General features: G+C 53.8%; 14 protein-coding genes across 14 annotated transcripts; 5 read left to right on the top strand and 9 right to left on the bottom strand.

The window, feature by feature from the left end:
* Positions 1-101: 101 nt before the first annotated feature.
* EI97DRAFT_435684 (uncharacterized protein) lies at positions 102-741 on the bottom strand. The gene is made up of 2 exons (XM_033798917.1): positions 519-741; positions 102-458 (listed from the first exon to the last, which is right to left on the bottom strand). The coding sequence occupies exons 1-2, from the start codon at positions 633-635 to the stop codon at positions 249-251; spliced, it is 327 nt and encodes a 108-aa protein (XP_033651303.1). The 5' UTR covers positions 636-741; the 3' UTR covers positions 102-248.
* Positions 742-1101: 360 nt separating this feature from the next.
* EI97DRAFT_143045 (uncharacterized protein) lies at positions 1102-1611 on the bottom strand. Its single transcript, XM_033793216.1, has one exon. The coding sequence runs from the start codon at positions 1422-1424 to the stop codon at positions 1161-1163; it is 264 nt and encodes an 87-aa protein (XP_033651302.1). The 5' UTR covers positions 1425-1611; the 3' UTR covers positions 1102-1160.
* Positions 1612-2536: 925 nt separating this feature from the next.
* Positions 2537-4032, bottom strand: EI97DRAFT_382745 (DNA-directed RNA polymeras-like protein I 49 kDa polypeptide; the record flags this gene model as incomplete). The annotated part of the gene is made up of 4 exons (XM_033795870.1): positions 2537-2699; positions 2752-2880; positions 2928-3837; positions 3900-4032. The coding sequence occupies 4 exons, from the start codon at positions 4030-4032 to the stop codon at positions 2537-2539; spliced, it is 1335 nt and encodes a 444-aa protein (XP_033651301.1).
* Positions 4033-4552: 520 nt separating this feature from the next.
* Positions 4553-5466, top strand: EI97DRAFT_460700 (uncharacterized protein; the record flags this gene model as incomplete). Its single annotated transcript, XM_033801133.1, has 3 exons — positions 4553-4693; positions 4747-4832; positions 4887-5466. 3 exons carry the CDS (start codon positions 4553-4555, stop codon positions 5464-5466), a joined length of 807 nt encoding a protein of 268 aa, XP_033651300.1.
* Positions 5467-5495: 29 nt separating this feature from the next.
* EI97DRAFT_143041 (uncharacterized protein) lies at positions 5496-6730 on the bottom strand. The gene has a single exon (XM_033793215.1). The coding sequence runs from the start codon at positions 6377-6379 to the stop codon at positions 5525-5527; it is 855 nt and encodes a 284-aa protein (XP_033651299.1). The 5' UTR covers positions 6380-6730; the 3' UTR covers positions 5496-5524.
* EI97DRAFT_435679 (60S ribosomal protein L23) lies at positions 6550-7494 on the top strand. Its single transcript, XM_033798916.1, has 4 exons — positions 6550-6612; positions 6771-6829; positions 6918-6988; positions 7044-7494. The coding sequence occupies exons 1-4, from the start codon at positions 6588-6590 to the stop codon at positions 7351-7353; spliced, it is 465 nt and encodes a 154-aa protein (XP_033651298.1). The 5' UTR covers positions 6550-6587; the 3' UTR covers positions 7354-7494.
* Position 7495: 1 nt separating this feature from the next.
* On the bottom strand, positions 7496-8520 carry EI97DRAFT_469253 (uncharacterized protein). The gene is made up of 2 exons (XM_033801705.1): positions 8235-8520; positions 7496-8119 (listed from the first exon to the last, which is right to left on the bottom strand). Exons 1-2 carry the CDS (start codon positions 8359-8361, stop codon positions 7950-7952), a joined length of 297 nt encoding a protein of 98 aa, XP_033651297.1. The 5' UTR covers positions 8362-8520; the 3' UTR covers positions 7496-7949.
* Positions 8521-8821: 301 nt separating this feature from the next.
* EI97DRAFT_382805 (PDT-domain-containing protein) lies at positions 8822-10317 on the bottom strand (the record flags this gene model as incomplete). The annotated part of the gene is made up of 2 exons (XM_033795875.1): positions 8822-9868; positions 10222-10317. The coding sequence occupies 2 exons, from the start codon at positions 10315-10317 to the stop codon at positions 8822-8824; spliced, it is 1143 nt and encodes a 380-aa protein (XP_033651296.1).
* A 1019-nt stretch (positions 10318-11336) lies between these two features.
* On the bottom strand, positions 11337-12796 carry EI97DRAFT_382867 (peptide chain release factor eRF/aRF, subunit 1; the record flags this gene model as incomplete). Its single annotated transcript, XM_033795877.1, has 4 exons — positions 11337-12126; positions 12179-12522; positions 12573-12622; positions 12676-12796. 4 exons carry the CDS (start codon positions 12794-12796, stop codon positions 11337-11339), a joined length of 1305 nt encoding a protein of 434 aa, XP_033651295.1.
* Positions 12797-13775: 979 nt separating this feature from the next.
* Positions 13776-16312, top strand: EI97DRAFT_142966 (uncharacterized protein). Its single transcript, XM_033793213.1, has 3 exons — positions 13776-14137; positions 14224-15233; positions 15284-16312. The coding sequence occupies exons 1-3, from the start codon at positions 13965-13967 to the stop codon at positions 16054-16056; spliced, it is 1956 nt and encodes a 651-aa protein (XP_033651294.1). The 5' UTR covers positions 13776-13964; the 3' UTR covers positions 16057-16312.
* Positions 16020-16537, top strand: EI97DRAFT_142978 (uncharacterized protein). Its single transcript, XM_033793214.1, has one exon. The coding sequence runs from the start codon at positions 16134-16136 to the stop codon at positions 16503-16505; it is 372 nt and encodes a 123-aa protein (XP_033651293.1). The 5' UTR covers positions 16020-16133; the 3' UTR covers positions 16506-16537.
* Positions 16538-16898: 361 nt separating this feature from the next.
* Positions 16899-17890, bottom strand: EI97DRAFT_403385 (Thioesterase/thiol ester dehydrase-isomerase; the record flags this gene model as incomplete). Its single annotated transcript, XM_033796504.1, has 2 exons — positions 17376-17890; positions 16899-17319 (listed from the first exon to the last, which is right to left on the bottom strand). Coding segments are annotated over exons 1-2 (918 nt in total), but the record flags the coding sequence as incomplete, so codon positions are not given.
* A 353-nt stretch (positions 17891-18243) lies between these two features.
* EI97DRAFT_503159 (alpha/beta-hydrolase) lies at positions 18244-19512 on the top strand (the record flags this gene model as incomplete). Its single annotated transcript, XM_033802774.1, has 3 exons — positions 18244-18461; positions 18529-19193; positions 19259-19512. The coding sequence occupies 3 exons, from the start codon at positions 18244-18246 to the stop codon at positions 19294-19296; spliced, it is 921 nt and encodes a 306-aa protein (XP_033651291.1). The 3' UTR covers positions 19297-19512.
* Positions 19513-19664: 152 nt separating this feature from the next.
* On the bottom strand, positions 19665-21177 carry EI97DRAFT_435671 (uncharacterized protein). Its single transcript, XM_033798915.1, has 2 exons — positions 21081-21177; positions 19665-20918 (listed from the first exon to the last, which is right to left on the bottom strand). The coding sequence occupies exon 2, from the start codon at positions 20837-20839 to the stop codon at positions 19799-19801; it is 1041 nt and encodes a 346-aa protein (XP_033651290.1). The 5' UTR covers positions 20840-20918; positions 21081-21177; the 3' UTR covers positions 19665-19798.
* Positions 21178-21180: the final 3 nt, after the last annotated feature.

Genomic DNA, 21180 nt, shown 5'->3' with positions numbered 1-21180 from the left:
TACTGAGATGTTTCTGCTATCACCATGTTATTGAGTTTCCAGCAGGCATACAGGTCAAGTGCAACACATGCTCCATGCTCATGTGTGATGTTTGTATATATGATACCAATAAGCTATTACTGTTCTCGTTCTTCAATGAATATATATACAGTATGTTTTGAACTCGTTTGCTATTCAAGCGCCATTGCCCCATTGTGGACGAGCTTTACAGTCAGATCTTACTAGACTGAGTTTTCCTTCCCCATATTCTACTGCTTACCACTTCCAGCCGGATTCCTCGGCCCATCAACAGCCCGCTCAACATGCCCTGCCAGTCCGTCTTTGCTGGCATCGAACTGCTTCCCGATCATGCCCTGGCTGGAGAAAGGGCCGCCAATCTTCTCACCGATTTGGCCGATTGTGCCCTCGGGGTTGAAGTGTTTGCCGATGGCGCCTTCGGAGGAGATTATGGAGGGGTTCTACAAGGAATATTAGTGCCCATTCGGGAGTGTAGAGTGGTAGGAAGGGAAAGTATCTACCTCCTGTGGAATGGGATTCGTGCTCTTCATCTCGCCCATTTTATTGGCGGCGTCGGTGACCGGGTTGCCACTGCTGTTGCTGCCGGTGCTGCTGGTGTTTTGCTTGTTGTTGAACATGGCTGTATATATTGTGGATCTGAGTCTCTTGTAGGGAATTCGAGCGGTGTGTGGGTCTAGAGTCCTTTGGGGTTCTTTAATAGCAAGACTTCTGGGAGCGGATTTGGAGCTGTTACAGAGTGGCTCGAAAAGAAAAAAGGGTATATATATGCTTTGTGCCCGTACGAATACTCGGTGAAGCGTTCCCATTGGCTCATTGGAGGTATCCGTCATGGGGGCAATGATGGATGATGCAAGTGGCGTTGTGATTCGTTCAAAGCATCATGGCCGTTGCGTTGATGTCACTGCTATGTATTGTGCTATTCTAGGATAACCACGCCTAATTGGAGCGGTTAGAGGGTCGTTGGAGCTTGCCTCGACGGGTTGAAGGAGAAGTGTGGCGCCGGACGCATGTGGGTGAAATGCGATGTAGCGGGGAGTTGAATTGGGAGCGTCATAGTAACAAGTACCAGCCTAGTCGTTCTATGGCCCAAGTCCTTCGATGGGTATTGTTCGATTGTTAGATGTTTTAGGGATGCTACCTACTCACAATGCCAGACTCATTTCGAAGAGCTCGAGTGAGAAGAAGAGCTCGAGTGAAAGGTTACATGTCAAAGAACTCCAAGAAAAAAAAAAGGTAACAAACGAAATCCTTAGCCCCAATGCAGAATAACAGGGAGAAAAGAATACTTCACCCACAGCCCGAAATACGCTGAGAAAGACCTGGCTTGACGAAGGTCCAGCAACGTTCACAGCACTTCCTCCTGCAAGATTTAAGTTACAGATCATGAGGAACAATATGTCTCCCATCCTCCAAATCCCCCATCCCCTCTCCCTCTCCCTCCACCACAATTTCCCCAAAACAAATACCCACCACTACAACCCCGGCCGGCACCCCCCACTCCCTCTCTCCCGGTCTGAATAGACCGACTAGGTCGGAGGTCTCGACGTCAAGGGGATCAGAGATGGGGTTGCAGACTAGTCCCAACATGCATGTGAATGTACAGTTAAGTTACTCATGCTCGCAGATAGCACCACCGTACGATATACGCAGTGACAATGTTCCTTACACTTTCCAAACTCGAAGATCATAAGTAGCATGCACAAAGTAGCCACCCCATTCTCTCCCCCTCCTCCACCTCCACCATATCCCTGCGCACCCTCACTCATCTTCCCTTATTCCAAATGCCCATTACTTCCTCATCCCCCCAGGCTCCGGAGACTCCATCGGAGAATGTCTCGGAGTATGCCTGGGACTCTCAAACGGACTCACGACAAACCACCCGCCGTCCGGTAACTTGTATTGAGGCACTGAAGCCTTGGAGCCCTGCGATCCGTGGGGATACTCGTGCGCCGCCTCCGTGGATGCCAATACGTGCTCCTTGCCGTGTTGTTGTTTCTTTCCCTGTATGGGAAGTTTCTGGGCGTTGGATGCGGTGCCCTGCGAGGGAGTCGACTTGGGTTTCGAGGGGTGCTTGTGTTGTTTGTGGTGTTCCATCCTTGCTGTAATCCTATCCTGAGATCTTCCAAAGGACCCCGTGTATTTGGGTGTTCAGGTGGAGTTGGTGGAAGGCTGGGAGATGATTGATTAAAACAATAGATTCGAGTAAGTCCGTCACTCGAGTATGTGCTTGCAGAGTTGAAGGTTAGGGTAAAGGATGAGACGGAGGGCGAAAAGCGAGGAGACTGAGCATGTTCGAGGGATCATGAGGTTTGTTGATGTCATGAAAGTGGGAGGGGATTTACGCGTTTCTAAGCACCAATAGAAGAGCTTGAACCTAAAAAGGACCGCAAACGCAGAAGCCTGTCTCATTGGATAGGGTACATCAACCTTGATTGCTGCTTGGTTGAAGCCTACGGGATGAACAGATACGGTAGTGTACTACCTCGGGATCAACAATGTTGTGCTGTCCTTGATTCGTTTACCTCCTCCTTCCTGTCTTCACCTTAGGGAAGTTGAGCGGAATCTTAAGCGTCGCCATCCAGTGCATGGTAGCCTCGGCCTTTGAGATCTTCAACTTCTCACGTTCGGCTTCGGTCGGCTTTGTTACTTTGCATCCGATTTCGTGGAAGTATTGTTTGATTCTATGTCACTGTTACTTCGCCATATCCTACAAGTCTGGGGTGGGAAGCGTACTCATTATTCTCCAGCTTCAAGTCCTCGCGAAGGTCATTGACGTCGACTCGGAAGTTGTCAACTATGAGCGCGGCTGCGCATATATGTGTCGCGAGGTTGTCGATGTGCCAACGGGTCAAATCATTGTTTCTGCCTGCTTTAGAACATGGCAAGCGTGAGGACCATGGGCTACTCACTCTGAAGCGAACTTCCTCCGAATAGCATCAACAACCGAGGGCGGAACATTCTCTCCCATCTCCCGAAGCAGTTTTTCCTTGTGAGGGATCAGCTTCGGTCCTTTGCCCTTCGCCTTCAAGGCGGCATTGAAATCAACGCAGAGCAGTATGAATCGCAACACTTTCAGCTTCTGCAGCTCCTTTGTTTTAGCAAGCTTGACTATTCGCTTCGCAACATATCGGCTGTGCACATTGATAGCCGCGCCGGCGTCGACAGCATCAACCCAGTCCTTGATGGGTATAATGGTCATTAGGTCCTTGCCGACGAGAGTCTCGACGGGATAAACGTCTGAAGGATACTCGGCAGCGAGGTTCGCTTGGGGTCGTGGCTTGGATGAGTCAACGGCGGCGGCGATATCTTCTCTTGTTGGCATGGCAGCGGTGGTGGTCGACATGCCCTGCAACACTGCAGAAGCAACATTCTCGTCTCTTCCACCCATATCAGGTCCCTGGGCTCGGCCACTCGTGATCGCATTCTCCGCCATCTCTTGAATTGCCTTGCGCGACTTCTTGGAACCAAATTCGGCCGCAAGAGCATGCCTTTTCGCAGTCATTGTCGCCCTCACCGCAGCCTCCTTCTCCCTTTGCGCCCGCAGCTCATCGGTTTCGCTCCTCAGCGTGCTCCGCACTGTCACTTTGCGCACCGGGATAACCTGAAGCTTGCCTGTCGCAGGATCAAACACGCCAATATAGTTATCTAGCAGGCTCTCTGTGCTCCCATCCTCCTCCTCTCGCGCCGTATAATCTAAGCGTGGGTGTTCGGAGGTTTGGAGCAGCAATTCGGAGACCTCGCCAACTTTTGGAAGTATCCTGCTAGTTTTGTACGCGTTGAAGGCGATTGTGCGAGGAAAGGAAAGTCCCGGCGTCGCAGCTGCAGTCCAGTTAGCTCTAGTCGCTCAAATCACATCTCCAAGGCATGAGACTGCGGCGCACCTAGGACCGGGCCTACAACGCCCTTGTTCTCAACATGCTGAACCTTGACTGTGTTGGGACCTTGTGAGACAGCCGGCTTTTTTGCTGGTCGCTCCGCAGCGTCGTCATGCCGCTTTCTCTTCTTCTCTCCCATCTTGTGTTGTGCCAATTGCTGTGTTGGTGGTTGTATCGTGGTGTCGGGCTTCATAAAACCTCTAGAAATTTTGGCTCAGCCACATGTGGCTGGTGCGACCCGTGATGGACAATCTCCAGTTCCATTCCCTTTTCTCACCTTCACGATATTGTTGCTTGACACAGCAATACTTTTCTGCACATTCCCGCTTGGCCATACATTGGATGCACATATCTTTGAAATAATGTCAGCCACCTCTCGTTTGCATTGGTAATGGAAGACTTGAAAGGGTAGGTGGATGATGGCACTTGGAGGATCGTCAAGATTGCCATCCATTGCTCCTACTACACGGCAGTCGTAGGAACGCCTGCCTCGAAACTGTGACAGTGTTTTCGCAATTGAGGAATAGGCAACTGCAGCCCCGTGCTCTTGCCAACGTGCAACCTTGGAAATGACGTACACTATAAAATAACACTACTGTGGCGGACACGTCTGGACCTGAAGGTCTTCACTCATCTCCACTTACCGCATGTTCGGCAGCATGGAGAACGACACATCCCCCTTCGTGCAGCGCTTGCGCGCCAGTATCACCAACATCAGCAAAAGGATTGTGGAACGGGCCCTGCCGCAGAAAGCGCGAAAAGTACTTCAAGATTTTGCAGTCGCGAGACCATATCTAGCCGTAAGAGAAGCAAAATCTCATCAAACGCCATCATACTGACATGCCACCCTCAGACATTCATCGGAATCCAGATTCTTCTCGGTGCACTCCCACTGTTACTGTTGCTGGCCTTGCTATTGGCACCCGTTTTCATATCACTGTCAGTAGTGCTGATAGCAATCGGCTCGGCAATCATGTTGTTTACAATTGTCAGCGTTGGAGCAGGTCTGTTTCTCGTTCTTCCACTATTGGTCGCCTTTTGGTTCCTGGTCACGGTTTCGCTTGTCTTTCTCCTATCCATCTTCTTTATCTGGCAACGGATCGAAGGGCGCTCCCTATCACGATTGACGATGGACGACATGACGCAAGTCATTCCAGGACTTCCAGCGTTGACGCCCGGGGAGAATACGGAACCTGAATGGGAAGGCGACAGCGATCCAGCGTCTGTTGCACTGCCGAGCCCATTCCAAACCACACCTCCAGATCCAAGCCCAAATCCGACCACGAACCCCACGGAAAACCCTACCATGGACACTACAATGGAAAGGGGAAGAGGACGGACGAGATATTCTGACGCAGTCAAGAGGGGCTTGAACACGAACCTCCCAAGGAGTGGGGAGTTTGTAGAGGCGACAGAGCTTGCAAAGACTGAAGGTGCCCCCGAGACTGAAGGTCCTGGTGCAGTTGCCGAAGCACTCGCTGGAGATGCTGGTGGCTCTTCGCCGGAGAGATCCACGTTCGTCGTTGAGGGCACAAAAACCTCTGAGGATTTGACAGCCTTCGAGGGCTCTTAAACGCACACGTCGTATCAGGGGATTTTATGGCCGCAAGACAGTGACGAACCTTTCTGTTTCACTCGATGACGATGCAGAAGTTATTCATTCCTGGGCCATCTCGTATGAGCTTCTTTTGGGCCCTTTTGTTGTCACTCTTCCCGGTCCAGGAGAACAGGTAGTGACATAATTTCAGTGTATTCTTCTTTTCCTCGAGAATGAAGCCAAGATTCCTCATCATTCGTAGTAATGCGTCTTCGTCCAGGTATCGAGAATTTGCAACACACGGAAGCGGAAGAACGAGGAACAATGCAGGGAGCATGGAGCTTCGTCTGTTATGCGGCTGTCGCAGAAAACTGCCTATCCGTTTAAGCATCTCGCCCCGCCCAACTGGCTCAGGAACATAGTTTAAGACCAGGGAAAGGGAGATGATATCGAACTTGTCGTCGTCCGATGCTGGCAGAGGCCGTTCCATGAAGTCTTGTTGCTGGATGCCCGGGCCTTGACTATTCAAGTCGATCCTTTTGACATGGATAGTCCGGGGATACTTTGAAATCTCATTCTCGGTAGACAGCGCGCCAACCTCCAACAGACGATACGGTGCAGAGGATGCATCCTCCTTCGCCCCAATGATCTCCGCCTTCTTCAACCACTCCACCAATACCTTGCTTGAATCCCCTCCTCGACTCTTTGATTGACCCAGTTTGCTCGCTGCTTGGTAAACTTTCAGTCCGCCATTTTTCTCAATTTTTGTATTAATTTCATCGGCCAATCTTATGTCTCCGCTTCTCAAGGCAGCGGCAAGTTCCTTTTGAAGGCGGTGATGAGTGCGAATAATGGTCCTGGTTTGCTTTGAGCTCATGTGCTCCTTTTCACGCTTTGCGGCCGGAGGCCTTCCATGCGCAAGCCTCTTCGGACGCCTTTTAATGGCCATTTTCCAATGGTTTTGCTGGAATTCCCTTCACCTCTTGTAGTTCGAATGGCTGATGCCGAGCCCTGGAGACTTTCGAAGTCGCAGTTACGCTAAACCATGTTGGGAGCGCTAAGCGAGCGCACCGAAATTCTGAGCGACGCAACTCCAACCTCCAATCTTTCAACCGCGACATTCGGCTCTTCATTCACGACCCGATAACGACAACGCCATGCCTCCCAAAGCCGGAACCAAGGGTACGTTCGATTCAGCGGGACAAGTTCGAAGCGCTGGAACAGTTGAGACCGATGAGTGCCGACGACGACCGCCTCCACAGCTCAACATCACCATCGCAAGCGATCAGATCTCGCTCCCCATATTGGGTTTCTGCATTCAATGGCTAACATCACCGCAGGCGCAAAGCCCAAGCCCCAGAAGCAGGCCAATGCCGCCGCCAAGGCAGTCCTGAAGGGCGTACGTGCCATTCCCTGAGAACCGTGCCAGAACCCCATCTCTGGCCGCTATCACTCTCTCAATGAATATTGATTAACGAGAATGATAGACGTATGCGGGCAAAGTCAGGAAGGAGCGCAAGTCGACGACGTTCCGTCGCCCCAAGACTCTGCAGCTCTCGTGAGTGTTCTTCTGAGACCGTCGAAGTATATCCCATGATGCTGACTCTCGATAGCCGCGCCCCCAAGTACCCCCGCGTCTCCATCCCCAAGCAGCCCCGCCTCGACGCCGGCAAGATCCTCATCCATCCGCTCAACACCGAGTCCGCCATGAAGAAGATTGAGGAGAACAACACCCTCGTCTTCATCGTCGACACCAAGGCCAACAAGCGCCAGATCAAGCAGGCCCTGAAGAAGCAGTACGACGTCGACACCGTCAAGATCAACACCCTGATCCGCCCCGACGGCACCAAGAAGGCGTTCGCGCGGTTGACTGCTGACGTTGATGCGCTCGACATTGCCGCCACCAAGCTCAACATTGTCTAAGTGTGCGTGGGCACAGCGTTTAATTGCATGGGGTACTTGGGACTACTGGGACAAAATCCGGTTATGCATGGCGTTTATCAATGGGCATATAGTCATGATGGGAATCCAAAAATCACGACCAGTGCCCTACTCATTTCGAATTCTGGGGTTGTGATGTGAACATGATCTGCATTGTTCTGAATCCGTCCCCGTTCCGACTGTGTCTGTTCACACTTGTGTGGCGTGCCGAAGTTTGACTGTTTCTACCGCGAAATCATTCAACTGATGGCCCATTGTATTCAAACTCTGAAAATATACAGTACCCTCGTGGTATGGTCTCCGATGACCGTGATATCCAAAGAGCCCTTTTATTTGCTTGACAGCCAATACCGTCCCGTCCCGTCCCGTCTCGTCCCGGATCCTGTATCGTACATTTCCGCTTCCAAAGCCCATCCCATCTCGCATATGCAGATTGTTATGTTTCCTCCATCCTGCATATACACGCTACAGTACCATCATCCTCCCTCGATCCCACTCTTACACTGCGCCCAGTTTCTTCTCCCTCGCTTCCCTCAATCACCACCGTCGACCTCTTTCGTATATGATCATACATCCATCTAACCCCTCAACCGCTCCAACTCCCTCAGCACGACGAGATTGGCGTCCAGGAACCGATCGACGCACTGCCGCATGCAGGGCTCCTCGTACTTTGCATCGAGGGCGCCCTTCTTCACGGCTCCGGAGGGGATGCACTTGCGGAAGCAGATGTCGGTTAGGGAGTGGATTGCTAGAACATAGTTTGTCAGTCAATTTGTGTTTTGGTACTGGGGAAGAGGAGGGTGAGGGGAGAGGAAGGGGGAGATGAGGGCAGAAAAGAGGATGAGGGAGAGAGGGGGACGTACACGACTGGATTCTCGCCTTTTGGCTCTCGTTCGTGAGGAATTGGTGAAGTTCCTGCTTGTCCTTGTCGCTCAGCTTGCTGCTGTCGAAATTGGAGAGGCCTTGGTTGCTGCTGGTGAGGGAGTCCATGGTGCTTCTCTTCGCTTCTCTTGGTAGTTTTTTTGGTTCGGTTTTTTGGTTTTCTCCGGGGGTTATGCGATAGTCGTGCTGGGATTATAAGGGAATGGGCGTGGGTAGGTGGGTGGATTGTATGGGTTGATGCGTGGGTGAATACTGTTCTAAGGATGGAGGTGGTGGTAGATATGATGAGATGTTGAGAGCTGGGACCGAGGCGTGCAGATTTCCCAAAGATGTCGTCGGGTGGTTAGTCAGCAGGAAAGGGCAACGCCGCTCCAAAACTTCTGCTCACAATTATTTGATACATTACCTTCAGACTGATTCAAAGATTTAGCTAATCACATACGTATGAACTGTATGCACGAACAACGCGCTTAGGGTTTTGCATTCGCTACATCTCCATCCACACCCCCAATCTCCAACCTAACCCTCCCTCACGCTTCCTTAAGCAACTCCCCATTCGCCCTCAACATCAACCACTAGCATTACTCCTCCAACTCCCCAACCACCTCCAACCCCTACACATGCCATCCAACTCCCTCAACGCCCTATCCACCGGCCCCTCCTCTTCCCCCTTCCCCCCTCCCTCCAGCCCTGCACCCTCCTCCCCACCCCTCGTCCTCCTCCTCCGCCCCCAACACTCGACAAAAAACACATAATTCCACCTCCCCTCGCCGCTGGGCCGCGTATTGATACTCGTCAGGTTGATGGCGTGGCGCTCGAAGACGGCGAGGCACTGGGCCAGGCTGCCCGGGTGGTGGTGTTCGATGGTGAAGGATACGAGGGTTTTCCAGTCTTTGTCATCGTCGTCGTCCTCTTCTTCTTGTGTTTGACTCTGGGTCTGGGGCTGAGTCGGGATTTGAGACGAAGTGGAGGCAGAGTAGGGTGAGGAAGCGGGGAGTGAAGCCGGCGCATCTCTTCTTCTAAGCACGAAGAACCGCGTTTCATTCCCCTCGTCGTCCTGGATGTCTTGCCGCAGGATGGGAAGACCAAAGGTCTGCGCGGCGAGCGCGTTACATATAGCCGCAGAGCAACGACTGGGGTCGTGGGCGACGAGCTCGGCTGCGCGCGACGTCGACGACGTGTCGATGCGGTCTATAGTCTCAGAGGTCGAGGAGGACGACAGCAGGGAGAGGAAACGGGTGCATTGCGTCCAGACCTGGGGGTGCGTGTAGAGTGTCGTTATGTGCGCTAGGTCCGAGAGGTCTGCTGGATTGTGCTGTTTCCTCTCTTCGTTCACATTCTCGGTTCTCTCGGTAGTAGTAGCTGGGTTGGGGTGGCCGACTAGACAGTGTCTCACGCGCACGTAGCCCTCTCCGCAGACTACCACATCCGGATTCCTGCGCTCCCGATCTGCGAATAGGTCCAGGGTGAAGACGACGGAGCCGTTGGTGCTGTTCTCGAAGGGCACGATGCCGTAGTTCACGGCGCCGGATTGGACGGCGGAGAAGACAGAGGGGATCGTTGGGACTGGCTTGTGGACTATGGTGGGGGAAGGGGGGAAGAGGGAGAGAGCGGCCTAGGAGGGATGTTAGATATTTTGGTGATAGACGGATAGTGTATTATGGGGTGGGGGACAGAAGGGGGACGGAAAGGACTTGGGAGGGGGGAATAAAGGGAGATCATGTGCGTAGGGAGAATATAAAGAGTTGCCGCTGTTCCAAGGATGTGACAGCTTAACCCCCAGGCACTTCTAATTGAGCGCAACGGAAAGTAGTAGAAGAAACACATCTACCAGGCCAACACACCAACCGTACCAAAAACAGAAGGCAAAGAAGAACCAGACACCCCAAACCCCACAGGAACTCCCAAATAACCAACTGAAGCACCTCCCCCAAGAAGGACAAAGCAAGCAAACCGTCACGCACATACCTGATGCGAATACGTCGCCCTGGGCCCCAAATACGCAACCACCACCTCCCCTTCTTTGTCCGGCCCCCTTCGCGGATCCCCATCTCCTTCAGTCATATCTCTTCCTCTCGTCCTGTTCACTCCAGTTCACTCCTGGGCTGAGCTCTTTTCTCTTCTCCTCACTGCCTTCCCCAATTCTCTCCTGTTTGAAGCTTGGAAGGGTATTCACCAACCGTGAGAAAATATCCTCAAGGCCGCCGGCATGTAGTATGCGTGGAATCTCAATACCCCCCTGTCTTCGCGGATTGTGACGCAGGGACGAGACCATGTATAATTCAGAAATGTAAATATCTAGTGCGGGGAAAACTACTGTATTGATCGCCTAATTGCGGCTAGTGGAAATTTAGGTAGCTAATTGAGAGGGGGCGTATGCGGTGAGTAGAGGTACGATCACCAGTGAGGACTTTAAATGGTGCTTAAGTTTTTCTTTTTTTCTAGATTACCACCAGGTTGCCGTAAGGCCATGGTGATCCCGAGATGGACGCATCACCCCACTCACCGCATCACTCACCGCATCACATGGCATATATGATTTGGCAAACAAACCGAAATCCATTCATCAGCTCAAGCTAAACGAGTGGCCAGCTGTAGATACACAGAGACACAATTTGGGATCCAAATTCCCCCTATTCTGCCGGGGAGTCTTGGACGAACATGATGCATAAGCCGACGGTCAACTGCCCAGTCCATTCATTTCATTCCAAACCATTCCATTTCTCGTTCCTATGACCTGGAGGGATGGGAAGGTCGGCTCGGGAACAGCGTACTGCAATCCGGTTCCTCTCCTGCAGGGCGAGAGAAGGTCGTGGTACGAATGGCGGTCGTCGGCCTGCACATACATCAGTGGACGCGCAACCAGAATATGCAAGAGATACCAACCTTGCAAACTACCCATCCGCACCTCCTTTCGCAGCTTACAACCTGGAGAGACGAGATATCCTCGGCGCGGATCGCTCGGCCTCGTCGATGCTCTCCGCGGACGCGTCCAAGGTTCCACTGAAGCGGGCACCTGGCATCCCCGGGCTCGACGCGTGGAGTGGGGCGTGTGCCTCGCTGTGGGCGAGGGCGCCTAACCGTCAGTCATCGTAGAATTCATCTTCGTCGTCATACTCGGCGAGTTGTTCAAAGTTGACCTTGTAGCGAAGGATGGCGCCGATGCCACCAAAGCCCTTGACGAACTGGTTGCCCTCGGAGGAGCGGTCCGAGACGAACTCGAGCGTGGCACCAAAGTCGCGGTACTTCTCCGCAAGCCATTCCAAGAAGGGCATCTGCTCCACCACTTCCATCTCCTGGCCCGTCTCCTTGTCCATGAACATGGAGCGATCCTGCTCCTGGGCCTTGGTGGTGTGGAGGACAATCTCGGCACCCTCGGAGTTCTTGAGGGTCCAACGCGTGATCTCCAGGTTCTCGTAGACAATGAGCGTCTCGGCGGCACCCAACTCAAGAGCCTTCAAGGTATCGTCAATACCGTAGCAGACCTTGCCAGAGTCTTGGGAGATCTCGTCAAAGTAGCTGTTGATGAGCTTCTTCTCCTGGATGAATTTGACATTGCTGAGGGTTTCGGCAGCCAGCTCGATGGCCTGGTTGAAGCCGTTCTCGCCACCGTACGACACGTCGACGACCTTGATGACCTTGCTCTGCAGACGCTGGTCGAACATGTCCGACTGGTTGAGGTCGTTCTTGAAATCGGCGGAACCAGCCAGAATCAAACCGGCCACGTTGACCTTGTCATTGGTGATGAAGTTCTGCACGGCCAACTCGGCGACTTTGCGAACGTAGTTGTGGCGCTTCTCTTCACGGAGACGGGCGAAACGCAGAGCGGACTGACCACCACGGCCGTGCTTCTTGGGAAGGTCGACGGAGAATCTGAAACGTCTTAGTGATTGCGAAGGGGGCTACAGATAGGAGCAACACGCACTTTTGAATCACGTCGCGCGTGTTGCCAGACAGGGTGCCGAACAAGGCACCGTTACCGTCCATGATGATGAAACCAAACTTCTGGTCCGACTCGAGCAACTCGCTCAAGGCCTCTGTGTGGAACTTGTTGTCGCAAAGGTAGAGCGAGGTGTTGATGGGCTTGAAGGGCTCGAAGTCGATGTTGATCTTGCGCTCCTTGCCTTCGGCGGTGATGATTTCACCGCAGTAGACGACGAGGCCATTGGGAGGGACTTTGGAGTACAGCTTCAAGCGCTGCTGGGTCGAGGTGATGGCGGACAGAACGGACAGACGGTTGACGCGGGATTTGATATTGGAGGCAGTGCCCTGGCATGGTCAGCTTGGGCTGAGGTGGCAGCACACAGTGAAGGACATACAAACTCATCGGCCAACATCTTGGCCGCTTGCGAGATTTGAGCCTTGGGCGCTGTCAAGAGGTCAGCCAAAGCAGAGTGGAGAGGAAAATGTCAGAGTGCATACGGATGATGAGCGAGATCATGCTTGTGCCATTGCCACGGGCGGCCTCGAGGCGCTTGATGAGCTTCTTGACCTTCCAGATCTCGATATTCTTTTCAGCATCGTTTGCCTGAGGGGCCGACATGACGGGCGGCGGGTCGCAGCGCACTCAAGAAGTACGGTGCAGTGTTGAGGTCTGCGGCGCCTGTGGAGAAAAAATTCCAGGGGATGGGGTGAGAATGAGGGAGGAAGTGTGGGTGGTGAGGAGGGGCACTTTTTCCGCAAAAAGACGGGCGCGGGGTGCGGCTGGGCAGCAGGCGCGAGGCGAGCACCACGGCAATCTTTGAGGAAGGCTAGTCAAAGGAATGTAGGTTCCTGGTCGGATACAGAAATATCGTATCTCCTAGTAGACGGATGGAGAGAAAGGAAAGGAGAGGCTCCGAGTCGGTTTGCGCCTTCAAAGTTCAACCGTCGCCGCCTGAAGATGCTTGCTGGCCAAGCGTGTTGGAGAATGTTTGGGCTGTTTTTGCCAAGGCTCGCTTACTGTGCAACAAAAAGCGCAAAGGCAGGACCCAGGGCAAGAGCTTGCTTTCTTCTTTTGCTCGACTTTCCAGCATTTTCTGCAACCTTGGAAAAGCTGGGGGTGGCGAGGTGTTCGGACACCCTCATTGTTGGTACTTGTAATTGCAGAATCGTGCAGAGTTTTCTCTCTACTGCGCACACAGTACTGGATACCGTGCTGCTCCTAACTGGCATCCCTTGTAGCGCTCATGAAGGCGTGTTTGGGTGGAAATGCACCCGTAATCTTTGTATTTTTCACGTATCAAACCGTGACTAACCGTCAACTCCAGCCACAGCCTCGGAAGTGGCTGCATCTGCACATCTGCGGGATTCCCAACAACCCATGCCCTGCTATGATGAATGCATCAATTGATGCGGGGACCTTTCCAGCATGCGTCGTGATGCCTTGCTATCTTCTTCCTTTCCCCCCTTATCTCCAGTCCACGGATGCCGAGTGTCGGTATATAAGTATAAAATGCAGGAACTGCCGCCCCTCTCCGACATGGCCCTCCAACTACACTTCCAAAGGTTGCTCCCCACCGAACGCTCGCTATCGTCATAGTTCCCGCGCTTGGGCGAGCCTAGACTAAATCAGATTCGACCCTGCGACTATCTTCAACAATCCTGTCCCCGGCTGGCGCCGGCTCTTCCTCCGCTCCCTCTCGGTTGCTTTTCTCTTCCACTTCTCAACTTGGTCAAACTGCTGTCTTTGGCAGACTGGCAGCCCGACCCTGTCTGTCTAGCTCTTCCCCATGGACATTAGAGGCAAGCAGCCTTCGACTTGGACCGAGTACGAAGGCGTCCATGGAGCCTCCGTCGACTCCAATGACAGTCGCGTGCAATGGCGCGAGGACGAGAGGGGGACCACTACCGGTGCGTCCCCATCTCATTCGAGAGGTCCTTTTGGAGATCTGAGCCGACGGAGGTATGTGCAAGAATCACGTCTGCTTGAGGAGCTCGCAACCTGCGCACATCTTTGCTGGAATCGACGGTTAACAGGATACCTCACAGATCTTCCATGTCGATGCGACTCCACGCTCTGGGTGACGCAGGCGGTGTCAACAGTATCAACAACTTTGCACGATCATGGCAGCGAGCTGCCGGCTTCTTCGAGATCACGCCCGTCCGACCCAATTTCCGTGTAGAATCAGAAGACGACCAACACTGGGACGAGGACGTCTCCAGAAGGAGCTCGTCCCCCGAGACCAGACGCTCCCTCCTTCGTGCCGGCCTGGACAGCGAGCGCGCTTCAGAGCAAGCCGTACATGACGAGGAGCTTCAGGCCACCGAGGAATCCCATCTTCTCCCGGCAGCGGCAGAGCAAAGACTGGGCGAGGTCAGAACAGAGAGATCGGGCAGCATATTGAGCATCGAGCCTTCGCTCTCTTCGCCGTTTGGCGGAAGCTATGGCACCTCTTATGGCAGTCTCGGTGCACGTGTCAACGAATCCTCCATGATTCATGCGGGGCGCCTCTTCACAGAGCAGCAGATGAAGGCAGCCGAGACCGAGAGGGAACCGTTGCTTGTCAAGCAGATTGAAGAGGACGGGAAGCTCATCAATGTCGTTGTTGGCCAATCTACTCTTCCCCAGACCATCTTCAACTCGGTCAACGTCCTGGTCGGAGTAGGTCTTCTAAGCTTACCCTTGGCTTTCAAGTATTCCGGCTGGATCATTGGCATGATCTTCCTCGCCTTTGCAGCGCTTGCTACAGCGTATACGGCCAAGTTGCTTGCCAAGTGTCTTGACGTGGACAGCTCCCTCATTACTTTTGCAGACCTCGCCTATGTATCCTTCGGAAACAAGGCGCGGTATGCTGTAAGCGCTCTGTTCTCTCTCGAACTCTTGGCAGCTTGCGTGGCTCTAGTGGTGCTCTTCGCAGACAGCATGGATGATCTGATTCCTGGTTGGGGCCTTCTTTTCTGGAAACTTGCGTGTGGCGTCATTCTGATACCCTTGGTTTTCCTGCCGCTTAGATTCCTATCCTTCACATCCGTATTGGGCGTCATGTGCTGCTTCGGAAGTAAGTTGTGCTCTCCAATTACCGTGTTTCCCTCACTAATCCCACCACAGTCACCATAGCCATCTTCTTCGACGGCTTCATCAAACCCGATGCCCCAGGCTCCCTCCGCCAACCCACGACCCAGTACCTCGTCCCCGCGAACTGGCTCACCGTTCCCCTCTCCTTCGGCCTCCTCATGTCTCCCTGGGGTGGCCACTCCGTCTTCCCCAACATCTACCGCGACATGCGCCACCCGTACAAATATCACAAGGCCGTTGACATTACCTACATCTTCACCTACCTCATCGACGTCGGCATGGCCTGCGCCGGCATCCTCATGTTTGGCGACGGCGTCCGCGAGGAGATCACCAGCAACATCTTCCTCACCGACGGCTACCCAGAGGCCGTCAGCGTCTTCATCGCCATCTGCATCGCCATCATCCCTCTCACCAAGATCCCTTTGAACGCCCGCCCCATCGTATCTACCATGGAAATCATCTGCGGCCTCGACAACCGCGCTCTCGCCGCTTCCTCTTCCCTAAACGGGCTCTCCGGCATGACACGCGGCATGCTCAAGTTTTCCCTTCGCCTGGTCATGATCGCGCTGTTCGTCTTCATCGCCATCATCTTCCCGTCTTTCGATCGCATCATGACGCTCCTTGGCGCTGTGGCGTGCTTCTCCATTTGCATCATCTTGCCGTTGGCGTTTCACTTGAAGCTCTTTGGGAAGGAGTTGTCTGGGACGGAGAAGATGGTGAATTGGGTGTTGATTGTGGTCAGTACGGTCATGGCGCTGACGAGCACGGCATTTGCTTTTGTCCCGAAGGACGTGTTGGGTGCGTGAGAATTTGACGGCAAGGATTGTGTGCATCGAGGTAGGGATGGCATTGTCTGAAAAAAGTCTGGTGAGTGTTGTGATTCATGACATGCTTAACAGAAGGCTCTGCGGATGGGAGTTGGATACGACTTTTGCTTCCTCATTATCTTCTCGATGGGTCGCGACGAGTTCACTATCTGCTGCATTTCCGGTGGTACTTCTTCCTCTTGCATTTGTGGGCGTGCATACAGCGTCTTTTCCTTTTCCTTTTCCTTTTCCTTTTTTTTCGTTTTCCTCTTTTCAGCTTTCTTGACGATTTATGGTCATGCGCTCTTGGGGTTGCACTCTGCGGACTACGACGTTGTATGAATGTCCACACTGGAAACACTGATCACGTCTCTTCCTTTATACATTGGATATCGTACAAATCGCCTTTTGGCCATGTGCTTTGCCGACTTCGCACATTCATCCTCTGAATCCAACCCGGCACATCTCTTCGCTCTTCCTCGTTTTCCGATCCATGACCGTCAGCAACCCAGTCACCGTTTTCTCCCCCTCCGTCTCCCGAGTATCCACTGCCCTCTGCCACTCTGACCGGAAATCACTTTACTCCCGGCTCTCTTGACCACGGGAGCGACAAACCGGACCTTTATCTGGTTCGGCACAAGCTTCCGAACTCCGACCTCCGCAAAGCGGTTCTTCTGCTTTCTCGCGGATGAAGCCTCGGCTGCGGCCGCGGCGGCGGCTGTAGTGGGATCCATGTCTTTCCAGCGTCCGTGCTGAACTTCTGTGAAGTGATATCTGATTCTTGGAGGGGCAGGAGGTGTGTCTGATTCGGAGGAGGAGGAGGAGGAGACTGATGGGCTGCCAATGGGTGCAACGGTCACACGTCCCTTGACTGCCATGCCGCCCGCTGGACCCTCTATCCAGACGTCAAACCTACCCTCTCCACGTCCCTGAGGTTCTTCCCTTGTGCGTCCGCACACGCGCAGTCGCTCGTCGCAATAGAGGGGAGCAAGATTGCCGTACTCGATGGACGTGATTGCTCGGGGTGGTCCGGGCAATGTGCGGAGACGTTTTGTCGCCAGCCGGAGCATCAGGGCGAGGGTTAAAGGACCATGCACGAGCAGGTTTCGGTGACCCTCCGTTTCGCGGGTGTATTGTTCATCGGTGTGTATGCGGTGATGGTTCAGCGTCAGGCGTGAGAACTGGGTGAGGAGTTCCTTGGTAGGGACGAGGGAGTGATAGAATTGGGCCTCCTTGGGGGCTTTTAGGTGGTTAGCATGTTTACTGGAGCCATGGTGATGATGGGCAGGTTACGATTGAGGGTTCGACTCGGGCCAGACATCTGTCCTGTCTTTCCCGTGTTCTTGCGGAATAGCAGTTTGCGCACCTCCATGAGCGACAACCGGTTGGGGGGTGGGGGCACATCCTCATCCTCCTCCCTTCCGGGCAATCTCTGAGCCTCTCCCGCAAGCTCTTCGACTTGATTTGCATTTGCTTTTCTGGCTCGTGAAAATAGACGTTCAATGGTGACAGCAATGGTCTCGTTACCGGGAATGCCGCCCAGATGTACATCTGTGATCCTCTCCAGGCACTCGAATTCCCTACCCACGCCCACCTTCCAGGCGCTATCACCATGAAAATACCTCTCCGGATTGAGATGAAGACTCCCGCTCACCCACAAACGAGTCATGAACGGTTCGCCGGGACTGTGCAGCGCATCGGTGCCGTCTGGGAGCAGCTCTCGCTTGGGAACATTAGGGTTGAAGAACGCCAGATGGTGACCTATTGGTAGGATACCTCTTTCAATGTCCGACGCACTTTCCTTCTCAACGGGCATGACGGAGCTCAGCAGTTCTTCAAATTTGTCCTCCTGTTCTCCCTCTAGATTGTCCCGCAGCGGCGCATACCTCCGCCCCAGCATCTCCGTCCTCAGACTCTGGAACCACTCCGGCTCCGTACCGTATCCATATCCCCGTCGACATATGCGCTGCCATTGCGTGCGATGGACCGGTGTCCTCGGTATGAGTGCCGCGCCGCGGATGGTGTTGAGAATCATAGATGGGTTCTCAAGAGTGCCTTCGAAGGCGCATCTTAGCGATTAGATAGATGCGTGAATAGCCGGTCTTGGCGTACATCACCGCCTTCGGAAATCGTTCCGGAGCTCAAACTGAAAATCGCGACGGGTGACTCAACGACACCAGATTCACCATGCAGACTCTGGCTCGACATGCGTGTCGCATACGCAGTCTACGCTCTCCAGGATTCCAATGGCAATGCGCGCGTTCGTTCCACGCCAGCGCGAGCTACAGGGAGGTGGTGGATCTGGCCTACGAGCTCCACGATAACGGCGGGAAAGCTACTGGTGCGCCAATTGTTTTCCTACACGGACTGTTCGGGAGCAAGAGGAACAATCGCAGTATGAGCAAGTGTGTCCCCTTCTTGGGGCGCTCAATCCTCGTAAAACCACCATGGACGTCACTGACTTCCCCTCAGAGCCCTCGCACGCGAACTCTCCCGTCCCATCTACAACGTTGACCTCCGCAACCATGGCGACTCGAGTCACGCCAAAGAACACAACTACACAGCCCTAGCCGAAGACACGGAAGCCTTCATGAAGAAGCACAGTCTCAAGGACGCCACGCTCATAGGCCACTCGATGGGCGCAAAGACCGTCATGACGGTCGCCCTGCGCAATCCAGACAACTGCACCGACATCATCGCCGTCGACAACGCGCCCGTCGACGCCGCCCTCACCAGCGACTTCCCCCTCTACGTGGAAGGCATGCGCCGTGTCGAAGAAGCCAAAGCCTCCAGCCTAAAGGAAGCAGACGCCATCCTCGAGCCGTACGCCAAGGACGTCCCCGTCCGCCAATTCCTGCTCACCAACCTGATCCGCCCCGCGCCCAATGCGCCGCTCAAGTTCCGCATCCCCGTGCGCACACTGGCGAATGCGCTGGACGACATGGCGGATTTCCCGTTTACGGATCCGGACAAGACGCGGTTCAATAAGCGCGCGTTGTTTGTGAGGGGCACGCGGAGTCACTATGTGCCCGACGAGACGATTCCGATTATTGGGAGGTTTTTCCCGAGGTTTGACCTTGTTGATATTGAATCGGGGCATTGGGTTATTACGGAGAATCCTGAGGCGTTTTTTAGAGGTGAGTCGATGTAGCCGATGATACAAAGTTGGGGTTTGGAGGGATGGTGCTGACGTTGCTTGTAGCTGTCGTGGAGTTTTTGAATAAGGAGGAGGATGACTGAGGACTCGGCCATTGGAATTGGAATTGGATGATCAGGCATTTGGAGGATTCACATATGCACCAAGCGTTGGAGCGTTAAGCATTTGGTTTGGTAAGCGATTTGTATAACACCTAGGAAGAACTCTACTTCTGCTTATTAGACCAAAGCATGGATTACAGCATTCAGCATGGATCTTATAAAATGTATAGAAGCGAGCTCTAGACACGAATAGTCTACTAATGTTATATTAAAGCTCCGTCTAGCTTTCTTCTTCCTCTCTCCCCTTTCCTTTCTTCTTTTCTTCCTTACTCCCTCCCCAAGAGCTCCTTCACCCCCTCCACCCCTTCCCATACCTCCGCCCCCTTCAACCCATCCCAATCCCCATCCACTGCCGCTCTAAGCACCCTCACGCCTAACTCCACCAACCCCCTCGTCTCCTCGCGCCCGCCCCACTCCACCCTCGTCGGCCAAAACGCAACATGCACCGCCCAATGCACAGCTAGCCGGCGCAGCCAGTTACGACTCAGCAACCCTGCTTGAGCCGGAGGAGAGAGCCGGTTGCGCAGGTAGGACGCCAGGAACGCAGTCCGCAGCCCTTTACCGCCGCGGAATCGATCGAGCAAGAAGGCTTCGGCGCAGATTGCGCCACGTCCGTGGCCGAGGTGCCCAGGCGGACCATTTCCCAATCCACGACCGTGAGGTCTATCCTTGTTTGTGGATTTCCAACTTTGCCGGCGTCCGTAGCTCGGTTTGCCTTTTTCTCGACGAGCACGTTGCCGGTCCAGAAGTCGCCGTGGCAGAGACACTCGTCCTCGATTTGCAGGAGGGCGCCGAATGTCTCGTCCACTCTCTGGGCTACTTCTTGTCCACCTGGGATGTCGTACTCGGCGAGCGCGTGGTGCAGGTTCGTGTACGAGTATCTGTAAATGGCTACTGCGATGGGGTTATTCTCTCTCCCCCTGCTTCCGACATCGTTCATCTCGTGTTTCTCGTCCAGGGAAAGGGAAAGAGATGGTGATGATGCGCTAGATGAAGAATGCAGCACGGCTAACCACCGTCCCAACTCTTCCCCTATCTTTCTCACTTCCCCCTTTTTTAGATCCTGATACGCATCTTTCACGTTCTGCGACCCGCCGTCCGATAGGCAGAGCAATTTCGCATCGCCGTCGTAACTATAACTCTGCACCGCCCGCGCCCGCACACTCATCCCCTCCTCCTCTTCATCTGCTGCATGCGCCTTCCTATCCGCCGAGTCGGTATCGCTCCCAACATCATCCAAAAACCCCGGCACGATCCTCAACGCCAGATCCTCGTACTCCATCCTGCGCGGATCAAAGGCGAAGTCCAGGTTCGAATGCAGGTGCGGGGCTGCGTGTTTGTAAATCACGGTTTTGGGAGATGCATTGTTTGGATGTGGTGAGAGGACGCGGTAGACGTAGTTTGCGGTGCCGCCTGTTAGGAGGGTTATGGATTTGGGTGGGGTGGTGGGGTGGTGGGTGAGGAGGTAGGCGTGCAGGCCGGATGGGGTGGTTAGGTCGGGTTTTGTTGTTGTAGGGGTGGACATGGTTAGGTTGGGTTGGGTGGGACGGGCGGAAGGGTTGCCCCCCGTGGGCTGTGGGAACGGCTGGAGGGAGATGGTGGAGCTGGGAAGGAGGATTAGAAGGTAGCGGTGATTTGACTGAGGAATGACGGTTCGACAAATGAGTATTGTCGTTCGGATATGTATATGGGGCTCCGGGGGACAGAAAGGAGACGCCCCTTTTAAACATCTTAGGTAATAGGAAAGCCGCAATAGGGTGTCCTACCTCGCCAATTCTACTGTGTACGTTCCCGCCTCCACATGGCCCAGGGGATTTATAGATACCTGTCCCAAGGTTTCCCTATCCGCAATAATTAACGAAGACG

Source organism: Westerdykella ornata (genome assembly GCF_010094085.1).
Source record: "Westerdykella ornata strain CBS 379.55 unplaced genomic scaffold EI97scaffold_24, whole genome shotgun sequence".
NCBI classification, from domain to species: domain Eukaryota; kingdom Fungi; phylum Ascomycota; class Dothideomycetes; order Pleosporales; family Sporormiaceae; genus Westerdykella; species Westerdykella ornata.
Note: the sequence above shows the minus strand (reverse complement) of the source record. Positions and strands in the feature narration are given on the sequence as shown.